General features: G+C 43.7%; 1 protein-coding gene across 3 annotated transcripts in view; it reads left to right on the top strand.

The window, feature by feature from the left end:
* fhit (fragile histidine triad diadenosine triphosphatase) overlaps positions 1–11,311 on the top strand; it is a 1,624,435-nt gene extending 1,613,124 nt beyond the window's left edge. For all 3 annotated transcript variants that reach the window (XM_038810527.1, XM_038810530.1, XM_038810528.1), the window contains 2 exons: positions 9,806–9,916; positions 10,477–11,311. In XM_038810527.1, coding sequence (XP_038666455.1) covers positions 9,806–9,907 — 102 coding nt within the window. In that variant the 3' untranslated portion in view covers positions 9,908–9,916; positions 10,477–11,311. The remainder of the gene's footprint in view (positions 1–9,805; positions 9,917–10,476) is intronic.
* Positions 11,312–12,982: the final 1,671 nt, after the last annotated feature.

Genomic DNA, 12,982 nt, shown 5'->3' with positions numbered 1-12,982 from the left:
ATTCTAAGGAGGGATTTCTTATTTAGGATCTTCTTCACCCTGTTGGCACGAATCAAAAGTTATCATTCAGTTCTTACCACTACTTTTCAATGTCTCTCAATGTAGCATTCCCTTAGCACTGCATTGGAAATTAAGCAATCAATCTTCTAGTCATATTAAATATGTAAAACAAGAATAATTCATATTGTATAACTTATTTTTGTACTGTAAAATACATCTACTGTGTGCGAGGGATCTGTGGAATTTTTATGAGCCAGAAAGACGTCCTGAGAAGCAAAATGGTTGAGAACCCCTGATCTGAATGATAACTGAATAGGATGTTATATTCTGCTTACTAGGTGACATTGAATTATTTCACACAAGGGGCAGGATTTTGAGCCCCCACTGAGGCTTGGAATGAAAGCAAGCGGGTGTTAAAAACCACCCCGCCAGCCTATTCCTCAACGCCATCCAACCCCTGGGTCATTTTGCTGATGGCAGGGGGAGGGCAACAGAACTGTGGGAAGCTAATTAAACTAATTAGCTTCTTAAGGCTTCATGAATGGGGCCGACTGGGATTTTCAAGTCGGTCTCCAGGCTCCTGGAGGTGCTGAGGGATAGTTCAGACTCCTGTAGGCAGACCGGGGGAAGGACGGAGAGGGGGGGGGGGGGGGGGGGATCCAAGGGGTTCAGTGAGGGATTTAAGGCAAGGCCACCAAATAGTGGGACAAATAAAATCAGAGATGCCCAAGAGGCCAGAATGAGGTGAGTACAGAAATCACAGAGGATTGTGGAGCTGAAGGGATTACAGAGGTAGGGAGGGTGAGACCACGTAAAGACCTGAAAACAAGGCTGAGACTTTTGAAATCAAGGTGCTGCTAGCCCAGGAACCAGTGTAGGTTAAGGAGCACAGGGATGATGAGTGGCCAGGGCTTGGTTTCAGGAAGGACATGGACAACAAGGTATGTGGTGGCTACTCAAGAGTACATTGAGTTTAGAGATAACAAAGGCATGGATGAGGGTTTCGGCATCAGATGCGCTAAGGCTGGGGCAGAATCGGGTGCGTAGAGATAGGCGAGCTTTAATGATGCAGATATGTTGTCAGAAACTCATCCCGTGGTCAACTATTACACTGAGAACGAATAAACGGGCATCGTGCGACTATCAACAGGCAGGACTGTTCCCTTCCAGTTGGGGAACACTTCAGCAGTCAAGGACATTCAGCCTCTGATCTCCGGGTCAGCATTCTACAAGGAGGCCTTCAGGAGACGCGACAACGCAAAATTGCTGAGCAAAAACTTATAGCTAAGTTCCGCACGCATGAATGCGGACTCAACCGGGATCTAGGATTCATGTCGCATTACATTCGGCCCCCACCAACAAGCCTGGACTTGCAGAGGCCTACCGACTGAACTGGCTTGGGACAATTCACACCTCTTTAACCTGGAGTTACCTCTCTCTCTGCATCTTTGATGATTTGATTGCCTGCAGGTGCTCGCATTCCGGGGCATCTCTGACTGTGTCTATATAAACATTTCTGGAACAAGCCTTTCCATTCACCTGAAGAAGGAGCCGTGCTCCGAAAGCTCGTGTTTGAAACAAACCTGTTGGACTTTAACCTGGTGTTGTAAGACTTCTTACTGAGAATGGAAACAGTTTTGTTCACATTCAAACAGTGGCCAGGGAGAGGGCTCGAGGAGGTAGCTCGGGAACAGAGTTTTCATGGTACCGAAGGCATGGGAAGAATCACTGTTAGATTTCCACTCCACTCCTAATTCTCTGTGCCACACCAGAGCTTCCAACCCCAGCTATTCCGGAAATCCCTGAAATGGAAATCCTTTGTAGCACTGAATCTTTGGGGAAAATGAACAACACCCCCTTTTTGAGGCAAGTGTTGCTGGCTTCCGGTAAATAAAGTTTAAATATTCCAAAGTTTTTTGAAAAGCTATGGAGAATAATGCCACAGGATGGATGAATAAGTGTTAAAGGGGTAGATTGACAAGTGGGTAGGCTGGGTAGAGTGACAACTGTAAGGTGGGAGCTTGATAGGGTGCCAGAATGGCAGCTGGGTAGGATGGCAGGTGGGTAGGGTGGCACTTGGATAGAGGGATTGGATAGCAGCTGTGCTAAGTGGGTTGTGTGGCAGGTGGGTAAATGGATAGAGTGATTGCGAGCATAGTCAGGGTCAGGGGGCTTGTCAGAGGCTAGTCAAGTCGGGTCGGGGAAGGGAGTCAGGTGATGGAGTCAGATCAGTTTAGGAGGGTAACCAGGGATGTCAAGGGGGATGGTCAGATGCTGGGGCTAGTCATGTTGAGCTTTGGCGGAGTCGGGGCTGGTTGGGTGGTGATATTGAGGGGAGGTTTGGGCGGGGGGATGCAGGTGGTGGGGTTGGGGTGAGTCTGGGCGTCTGGGCAGTTAGTCAGGTTTGTTTGGGGTGTCTGCTGATCAAGGGGGACACATATCAGGGGAAATCAGCTGGTCAGGGATGGTACCCAGGGGTCAGGTGGGTAGTCAGGTTGTGAGAACTAGTCAGGTGTGGATTGGGGTTCAGTGGGGCTAGTTGAGGTATCGGCAGGGGTTAGTTGAGGTGTCAATGGGATTGAGTGGGTAGTTGGGGTGGTCTGTATGAACATTTTGGGAGGTCACTGTATAGTTACCCAGGAGTTAGATTATGGTTTTTCTGTCTGACATTTCCTGGATAACTATCCGTAAGTTAGATGGAACTGTCCAAAGTCTATGGCTAATTCAAATTTGGAGACTTTTTCGGAGCGTCACAGGGAGCAAGGGAATTTCCCATCGGAAGTTCAAATCTCCCAGTCAATTCCCCCACTGGGTCTTTCAAGGGATCCTGTAGAGCATCTTCCCAGGAATGCCTAGTCTCCGACATTCTGGAGACTGGATGATGTGGGCCAATGAGCACGATTCAGCAGACAAATGTTAAAGTTCACTTTTGGCCGTGTTCAGCAGGGTGTTTCTTGATGGATGCGGTGGCGAGATTCACCCTGCTATTTACTGACCCTTTGCCGTTTGTTTGGGTCCTTGGGGAGTTTCAGCCCGCTGAGGCTACACTTTTACTCAGCTTGCCAACACGATTGGCTCCTCACAGATCGGGGCACCATTTTGTATGGCAGCTCTACATGCCTTCCCCTTTCAGCTCCCACCCCCAACTTTCTGGACCCAACCTTGTCATGGACCCTGGAATCTCCCCTCCAATGGGCAAGGTAACCCCCCCGGATCAAACCCCTGGCAGTGCCAACCTGGCAGCTGGGCACTCTGGCACTGCCAGCCTGGCACACTGGTAATGCCCCTGGCACCCTGGAAATGCCACCTGGGCACCCAGGTGCAAGGGAGAGTGCCAGGGAACCACCATCCCTGACCACTCGGGGGTCTCTAATGGCCTGCAAGACCACCTGAGGTGCCATCATGCCTGGTCCACATTTGTGGTAACCAGTGCTAAACTATGTCTTGGTCTCGCCGGTGAGGCCGTTGACTGAAGGGCACCGGGTGTATACGGCGTCCAAGTATTTAAATTAGCGTATTGCTTCATTTAAATATGCAGATCTGGATTACGCCCAGTGAGGGTGTGATTGCGCTGGGCGGAACGAATCGGGTGATTCGCGATTGGCCCGGTACCTGCCGCAGAAGCCCAGGCACAACGCGAATTGTCCGTTGTGCCCGGCTTTGCGCTCTGCACAAAGCGATGGCTGAATCGTGCCCAATTCCTCCGGTCTTCAAAATGAAAGAATGATTGGCAAGGGGGAGAAAAGATTCGGAACCAGCTCGTAGCTGAATATATTTGTGTCAAATTTAGCTTGAAATGGGCTTTTTTAATAGTGCAATTAGGGTTGAAAACAAGATTAAATCACAAAATTTGTCTCCCAGCTTTATTTGATCCCATTGTTGAAAATGTCCATGGGAAGAATCCAGCTATTAATCCAGCTATTAATGTAAAATAGAAACAACTTGTGGGTTTTGTTCAAATATGTGTTTGGTGAGGGTAGAATTAAACTTTCACTGTTGGTGGAAAACTGGTTGAAGCAGATTACTGACTTGTGATTTATCCCACCTAATGTTGAAACTAATCGAAAAGAAAATCCAGCATGGTGTATAATGTATCTGATCTGGTGCCATTACTGTGGGCTGCTTCTGCTCCACATTTATTCCTACTCCCTCCACTCTGGGATTTACTTACAGGCTGCTGGTCCACACACAACTCCGCTCTCCCTCACTCCGGGATTTACTTACAGGCTGCTGTCAATGAGGCAGAAACCCAAAATGGAGTGCAGAAAAATTATAATTTTTGAAGCCACAGCCGCCACTCCACCCGCCCCTAATTTGCACACAGCCATCAGTTTGTGCACCAAAATTGAAATAATGAATTTCTGCCCCCACCCTGTGTCAGAATGCTGCCCACGAGGATTGTGAAAACGTGACTTTGCAACATGCAATGTCCAGAAGCTAGAAAGATTTATCAGCCAGAACAGCAATTGAACGCAGAAGAAAAGCTGGTGTTGGTGAGAAAGAGAGAAATGTACCCTGGCACATAATGGTCCACACTCTCTGGTCACCCAATAGTAGTTCCTGTGGTGCACTCCTGATCTAATAAAATGAACATTACTCGGAAGTGGCTCAAGTACTTGGAGTCTATGTGGGTGGAGGAGCAATGAGATTGTGATGGGGCCTTCCACTTTGACATGGTTGATGAGGTCACTAAACTTCACGCTACTCTTCATTCAAGGCCAGTGCACAGTGCTACTTGCATTGAAATGTCCCACTGCCTTCTGCTAGACACGCTGACCCCTCTCTTGGTAACTCAATGACTATTTTGAGGAAATGGCAGTTCCCTGCTCCAGCGCACTTGATCCAATTAAATTGCTACAACCTAATCTGAAAAAACAGGGCACTTTGCTGCTCCCATGACTACAGATTGACATGGCTGATCTTTGCCAATAGCATTTGTTTCATTATTTGGCCACTCGAGCAGCAATTCCTCTTGAAGCTGCTCCATGCCTTAAATTATAGACAGGTACATTGCTGAATGTGTCTGCTTCTCAGTTGCTTTCGGCTGAACCCAAAAGCTAAGTGGATTCAGTGCTGCAGTTTTCAGGAGCATGCTCGCATGGTGCTGCCCAATATAGCAATCAACTTCAAAACGTTTCAAACCCCGCTTGAGAATGGAGCAGTTGATTTTCACAACTTCAAGAGAATGTATTCTCACTGAAAGAAATAACTTATAAACACATGAATTGATCATTTTTTTTGTATTATTATGAAAAGGGTTGAGGAGAATGATTTATAAAGGTGGCTCTGATTATCAGTTTAATACTATATTTGATATTTGAATCAATGTCACACTGTGCCTGCAAATACAGTCATACAACTCAAGACTTTGACCGGAGTGCACCAAACACTTATCTACCTCTCTTCCGTTTCTTGCACCTTTGACATATGGGGCGGGATTCTCTGTTCATGCTGATAAGATTAGGCGGAGAAGCCCCTGTCGAGCCAAAAGCGGGATCGATGCTGGGCGCAGACCCATCCCCAGCCTCTGCTCCTGCCCTGTACTGCTGGCCATAGCCGGCTTCCCACCCTGTGCTGGCGAGAAAACATGCAAACAGCTGATTTGCATTGATTTGAATGCAATTAATAGGCTGAAAGCCTGAACCTAACCCCCCTCCCCCAATCCTCACCTGTTGTACTCTGAAGCCCACAATGGAAATTCCACCAGGCAGGCTTTGGTGTAAGTATGGCCAAGTGCAGTCCTGGCGCAATGAACTCGAGGGGTGTCAAGGGGGTCAGTCCATTTCTCATCTGTCCCTCTGCCAATGCCAGGCTGGAGAGGGATAGTCCCACAACTGTTCTGGATAAGGGGCTCAGGTTGTGGGTAAGGGGTTTACCCCAGGATCCTCCCCTGGGATGGGGGTCCTGTGTCTGGACTTGCAACCCTGGGCAAACTGAATATCACTCATGGCATGGTGATCTTAGGCAGCCCTCTTCACGATTTCCATCCTTGTCTGACCTGTTTAAACTCTGAAGTAGGGTGGCACGGTGACATAGTGGCTTGCACTGCTGCCTACGGCACTGAGGACCCAGGTTCAATCCTGGCTCTGGGTCACTGTCTGTGTGGAGTTTGCACATTCTCCCCGTGTCTGCATGGGTTTCACCTCCACAAGCCAAAGATGTGCAAGTTTGGTGGGTTGGCCACGCTAAATTGCCCCTTAAATGGAAAAAAAAATAATTGGGTACTCTAAATTTATTTTAAACTCTTAAGTGACTTTCTCACTGTGACCACTTCAACAAAGCTCTGTGATTTCTGCAGTTAGAAAGTGAAACCACTCGGCTGCTTTGAAGTGGTCAGCAGCTGACAATCATAACAAGAATATTTCTAAACATTGCGGTTACGATCAATGGAGGGACTTCAGATGCATTAAAGTGTGAAGGGAAATAAAAAAAAACCTCTTGGCAGCTGTGTTTAAACTATTAAGCTGTCAATCAAAGGCAAGTTAAAGGTACTGAACTGTGAAATTCAATAAATGCTCAGCATTTCAAAGGATCGCAGGGGATTTCAAGCCTTTTAACCTGTTGTGGGCTCTCTAACAAAACTCTGACACTTCAAAAAGCAACAGTTTCAAAAACATATGGCTGGGGGAGCAGATGTGAGGAAAGGGAAAGTGCTCTTGGCTTGATCCTTCACTAAACTGTCTGGTCTGCTCATCAGTTGTCAGACAGGGCAGTTCAGAGTGAGAAGGGACTGCACTGATATTGAATAAATTCTTAGCATTTCAAAGAATCTCAGGGGGTGCTGAGGGGGTTAGATCACCCTTGTGCTGGAGGTGGTGACCCATTATTCCCATGGTGGGGGGGGGGGGGGTAGGTTTCCCCTCTTTGATGAGGGGTTAGGGTTCTTCCCTTGTTTATTGTTTCAGGTCAACATTTGCATTGTGGGGGGAGGGGAGCCTGTCGCTGAACACTGGGATTGGGCCACCCATTCAAAATGGCATATTTTTACATCGTTAAATCACGAGAGTCCCACCCTGGCGACATTCCTAGTGCCAGAGGGACACAGTCCCGCTTCCCAGTTGGCAGAAGCACTTTGAATCCTCAATGGGAAATCCTGGCCATGGTCTTTAAGCAGAGTGTTGGTTATATCAAAGTGCAACAGAGAGTCTCAGAATCACTGTTCCTTTTAGAAGCAGGATATCTGAATACATTATTTCATAAAAAGATTGTGATTTTGTAAAATATCACAGATGTATAATAAATATAGTGTGGTGTATGCCTCACTCATTTCTCTGAATGTCATAAATAGTAATTGGTATTGATGCCAGATGGTTATAAATTCCCAGCCATCAGTACTCTACCTGACTGTACATGTCTTATAATATTGTGACCTAGAATATGTGTCCATTGTCCTTTTCTCGTTATGATCTCAGCTAGTTGGAGAGCTGCCTCTCTCACTTATTTCCTGTTCAGTAATTTTCTAGTAGATCTATCAATGAATCCCATTATTTCTCTCACCTTGGTTGTTTTAAAGAATGCGACTACTATGCTTCTTAATACGAATGAGAGCTCCTCCTAAATGAGCCCGGGATGAGGACATTGACCCTTATTTAAATATTTTACAGTAGACTGAAGTTTCCCATAAACTAGCTTGGCTGCTTCATAGACATTTCAGCTAAGTAACTTCAGCTTGTAATTTTCAACAACCTGTGCAAAATCAATTGTTTTGAAACACAACATTTAATGACATAAATAACTTCTTCCCCCAAATATCCTCCCTTGTATATTTTTTTAAAACATTTCTGAAATAGAAGAATTCTTATTATCTGATAAAAATTATCAGATTTATACTGTTAGATTAACTAAATGGGCAACGGAGCTATTAGTAATGAAGAGTAATGGGCTTGTGATCTCAGATATCAAGTTAGATATTTATCTGGTTGAGAACATGATTAAATTTGATACGGATAAATGTCAACATAAATGATGATCCTATCTCTGGAACATGATGATTCCTTTGCTGCAGGGATCATGGAGACACCACACCATCAGTAAAGCAGAAGTGGCCAGGATTGACGATCATAATGTATTGTGGTGAAACACTGAATACCCTGGTATTTTGCTACTTTGCTTCAAGGGGCTTGGAAGAAATTCCCAAGCCTTCATCTTTGAGGTTTCAGCTGTACTTGCTCAGCTTCCTCAAGGGGTTTAAACAAAGTGGCCTCTTCATGAAAGGGAAGATCATACACAGTTTGAGAGGAATAGCTTTACCAGCATGGATATTTTTTCCTTTTTTAATCGTTTTTTGTTTTTACATCCATTGTACAAGGGAATTGATATTTTCTATTGACATTGCTGCCAAGTACAAGAAAATAATCTCCAAGTTCCCTGAACAGGTCAGAGAAAAATTATTTTCTGAAAATGCAGCATGCCAGAGCTGTTTGCTTACAAAACAGGAGCGCAATGCACTGCCACACCAAAATCACTTTCCGTGAATCACTTCATCTCGTACGACCAGATACTTTGAATTTTATCACAGCAAAGGTCCACACTTAACCAAATAGTGCAACATGATCATGTAGATTTTCTGTTAAATCTGTCCAGTTTTGGGAATATCTCAATATAATGTTTTTAAAATATTTTTCAGAAAGAAACTGTATATCTTGAACAATTGTGTAATTTAAATTCTTCAAAATCATTTATATTCAGCCTTTATCTTCTCTGTGAACTGCTCAGCTTTTTGCTTTTCATGCTGAGCCATCTAATCTGACTTTTCAGAGGTCAGCATTTCTTGTCCATCCCTGATTGCCTTTGGGAAGGTAGTGGTGGGCCACTTTCTTGAAGCGCTGCAGTTCATCTGACGTAGGAACATTCACTGCTATTTGGAAGGGAATTCCAGGTTTTTGATCCATTTTGAGAGCAGCAAAATTCTTTCAAATCAGGACGGTGTGATATTTGGATGGAAACTTACAGATGGGAGTACAATATATTAATATGTCTGCTGCCTTTGACCTTTCATGCTGAAGAGTTGTGGATTTGGAAGGTGCTATCGAAGGAGGCTTGAGTTGCTGCAGTGGATCGTGTAGGTGGTCCACACTGTTGCCACTGTGCATGGGTGTCAGTGGGAGTGAATATTGATGAGGTGCTTTGTCCTGAATATTGTCAAGTCTCTATACAGCTAAATTGTTGTTGTGAGGAGCTGGATTAATTCCTCATGTGGTTTATATGCTTCACTAGAAGCATGGGAAGCTCAAATTTTAACTTTCGCACTTGTTTGGTTTGGTTCACTCGGTGCTGGCATTTATGCACTGTTTCATCATGTCTCAGTCGCTCAGCCCATCAATATCATCAGCAGCCCAGTTTTCTGCAGATCTATCATGCTGCCTCTGTGATAAGAAAGCCTAACTTAGCCGTGCTAATGCAGGGACCTAGCAAATGAGTGTTGATTTCAAGTGGTCTAAATTAAGTAACTTTCTGTGTAAATGCAGCTAAAGTACTCTAATTAAGAAACTGAGATTAAAATAAAGTCAATCAACATGAATTTCTCACCATATACACCCAGCTGCCTGGGAGTATATAAATTGGGAAATGCATGAGGATTTAGCAAAGTTCAAATAAAGAATCAGAGGGCACTGCTTATGGCTCTTGAACCAGTGAAACTGCATAAGATTCCCCTCTCCAACTCACTTTAATGTTTCCTAGGCAGTCTGGAAGATGTTACGTGGGTTAAATTTGTTTCACTTTAATAACATATATATGCATGAAGATTAATATAATTCTTCCTTTCATATATTTATTGTCCATCCCACACATGGAACTAATAAAGCTCCAGAAACATGATCAGGAGACACCTGAAGAATCACATCAGTGGAGGACAGAGGAGGAGATGGCAACAGAGGCTGCTGACCTCAGAAAGTACTTCATCTAGTCAATAACGGTATGTTTTCTTTTGATCTTTTTACAATCATGGACTTTCAAGATTTCTTAAACTTGTCTGTCAAATAGTTAATATGTTTATATGTTTCAGACACTTGTTTGGCATGGTAGCACAGTGGTTAGCACTGTCGCTTTACAACTCCAGGGTCCCAGGTTCAATTTTCTGCTTGGGTCACTGTCTGTGTGGAGTCTGCACACTCTCCCTCTTTCTGTGTGGGTTTCCTCCGGGTGCTCCGGTTTCCTCCCACAGTCAAAAGATGTGCAGGATAGGTGGGTTGGCCATGCTAAAGTGCCCTTCGTGTCCAAAAGGGTTGAGTGGGGTTGCTGGGTTGCGGGGATGGGGTGGAAGTGTGGGCTTAAGTGGGTTGCTCTTTCCAAGGGCTGTTGCAGACTTGATGGGCTGAATGGTCTCCTTCTGCACTGTAAATTCTATGAATACTTTTGAAGACAAATAGCAATTGGGCATTATCCAGTAATGTCTGCACAGACAGGTACAAATACTTGTTTTGTGACACTCTGTCTCCTGGGGCCAATGTTATTGTCTTGTTGTATGATTTTCAGCTCTGAATCCAAGGAACTTCAAGAAAATGGAGAACTGAGAAGATTAGGCCAGTGGATGTTTTTCCCTGAATTGTGCATGGAAATTAAATTGCTGTTAAATTACAACGACATTTGATCAAACAATATTTGACCAGATTTCTATGGTATCAGTCAATGATATATCTAATATATCTTCAGAGCAGAGATTCTTTTAAGCTTTTGGCACTGTAATTGTACCCTACTAAGATGTGACTCTCACATGTTGTAGTAAGAAGCATCTAATCAAATTTCTTTGCTAATCCTGATTTAATTGTGTTGATTAGTACCCAGCTTTAGATTCAATGGAAACTGTCATTCAAAATTGAAGAGCCTATGTAAATGTTCATGATGCCATTAAAACATGCTATGAATGTGTAGTAATTTTCAAATGATCTTAGATTTATGTTTTACAATTATGATAATGAGAAACTCATAGCCTCTAAAATAGATGATAATACAATGGCTACATTTTCCATCCTTTGCTGTCATTGTGAAAAAGGAAATGTGAATATAATCTTGGGAGCATTTTCTTTTTCATACCTACCTATTCGCTAAAAGTATGAAGAGGAAAGCATCCAGTCAACTGATTGAACCAGCAACCAAACACAGTGCACCGGGATATGAACTTAGAATGTCACATAAAACATTTGTGAACTTTTTACTGCCTCCTCTTTAAATTCAGTCCTCTTTGATAAATTGTGCTGCTTTCAAGGCACATTTTGAAATTTTCAGAACATTTCAAAAGAATTGTAAGGATCTATCTTGCTTGTTTATTTTTCAACAATTGTTTCCATTAAAATTCATCTAATCGAACACAGCTATAGCATGTTTTCTTCTGATCTTTTGCACACATAGACTTTAAAGATTTATTAAACTGTCAAACAGTAATACATTTTAATGTTTTGGAATACTGTGGAAGACAAGTTGGACTGCAATCACTTTACTCTTTTCCAGTAGTCCCTCAGGATTGAAGTTGACCTGCTCCCACTCTGGTTCAATGAGTTCAGAGATGACTGATAAATCCAATATTTGAGCTTAAGACTTTGCCAGATGCGGGGCAGATAGTGCTTGAAATCAGTCATACAGCACAGAAACAGGCCCTTCGGCCCACCATGTTAATGCTGACCATCAAATACCAATCTATACTAATCCCATTTACCAGCAGCATTTAAGAAACAGCTGGATGAGCACTTAAATCGTTAAAGCATAGTAGGCTGTGGGCCAAGTGCTGGTAAATGGGATTAGTATAGATTGGTATTTGATGATCAGCATTATCACCACCAGTGATCCTCACAAGAATTAGGAGCAGGAGTAGACTATCTGGCCCCTCGTGCCAGCTTTGCCATTCAACAAGACCATGGCTGATCTTTTTGTGGACTCAGCTCCTCTTATCCACCCACTCACCATATCCTTAATTCCTTTACTGTTCAAAAGTCTATTTATCTTTGTCTTAAACAAGGTAGCCTCAACTGTATCACTGGACAGGGAATTCCACAGATCTACAACCCTTTTGGGGTTAAATCCTCAGGTTAAATCTCTACCTACCTCAAAGGGGAAAGCAACCTATGGTAATCTGGGACTATGGTGACTTTACCTTCATCTTACCATTATTAGACCTCCCAAAATGCATCACCTTACATTTATCAGGACTAAATTCCATCTGCCTTTGCTCTGCCCAATTTACCAGCTGATCAATATCAGTCTGTAACCTGAGACTACCCTCCTCACTATCATCAACACCGCCAATTTTCATGTCATCTGTAAACTTACTAATTGTACCTTCTACATTCACATCCAAGTCGTTATGTATATAACAAACAGTAAAGGTCCCAGCATCAATCCCTGTGGTATAACGCTGGTCACAGGCCTCCAATCACAAAAGAAACCCTCCACCATCACCCTTTCCCCCCAATAATAAGCTAATTTTGGATCCATGTCAACTTGCCTTGGATCCCAGGGGCTCTAACCTTTTGGACCAGCCTTCCATGTGGGACCTTGTCAAAGGCCTTGCTGAAGTCCATGTAAACCACATCAACTGCGCTACCCTCATCAATATATTTAGTTACCTTTTCAAAAAACTCAATTAAATTAGTTAGCCAGGATATCCCACCAACAAATCCGCACTGACTATCCCTTATAAATCCCTGTCTTTTCAAATGTTGATTAATCCTATCCCTCAGAATGTTTTCCAATAATTACCCTACACTGACGTTAGACTGACTGACCTGTAATTACCTGTAGGCAAGGAGATAATCAGCAGAACAGGTTCAACCGAGGCTGCCTTCAATCCAAATCCCAAGCCATTCTGATCCCAGAGATTGAGCTTCATTACGCTGATGTGTGTGTGCTCCCTTAGAAACTGAGCTCCGGGTCATTGTTGACTCCTTCTCCAAAACATACAGGAAAATGGGCCTTTCACTATACACCCGGAAAACCAAAGCCCTCTCTCAACCAGTTTCCACTGCAAAACACCTCTCCACTTTGATTA

Source organism: Scyliorhinus canicula, chromosome 11 (genome assembly GCF_902713615.1).
Source record: "Scyliorhinus canicula chromosome 11, sScyCan1.1, whole genome shotgun sequence".
NCBI classification, from domain to species: domain Eukaryota; kingdom Metazoa; phylum Chordata; class Chondrichthyes; order Carcharhiniformes; family Scyliorhinidae; genus Scyliorhinus; species Scyliorhinus canicula.
The sequence above is the reverse complement of the archived record's forward strand: the minus strand, read 5'-3'. Positions and strand labels throughout refer to the sequence as shown.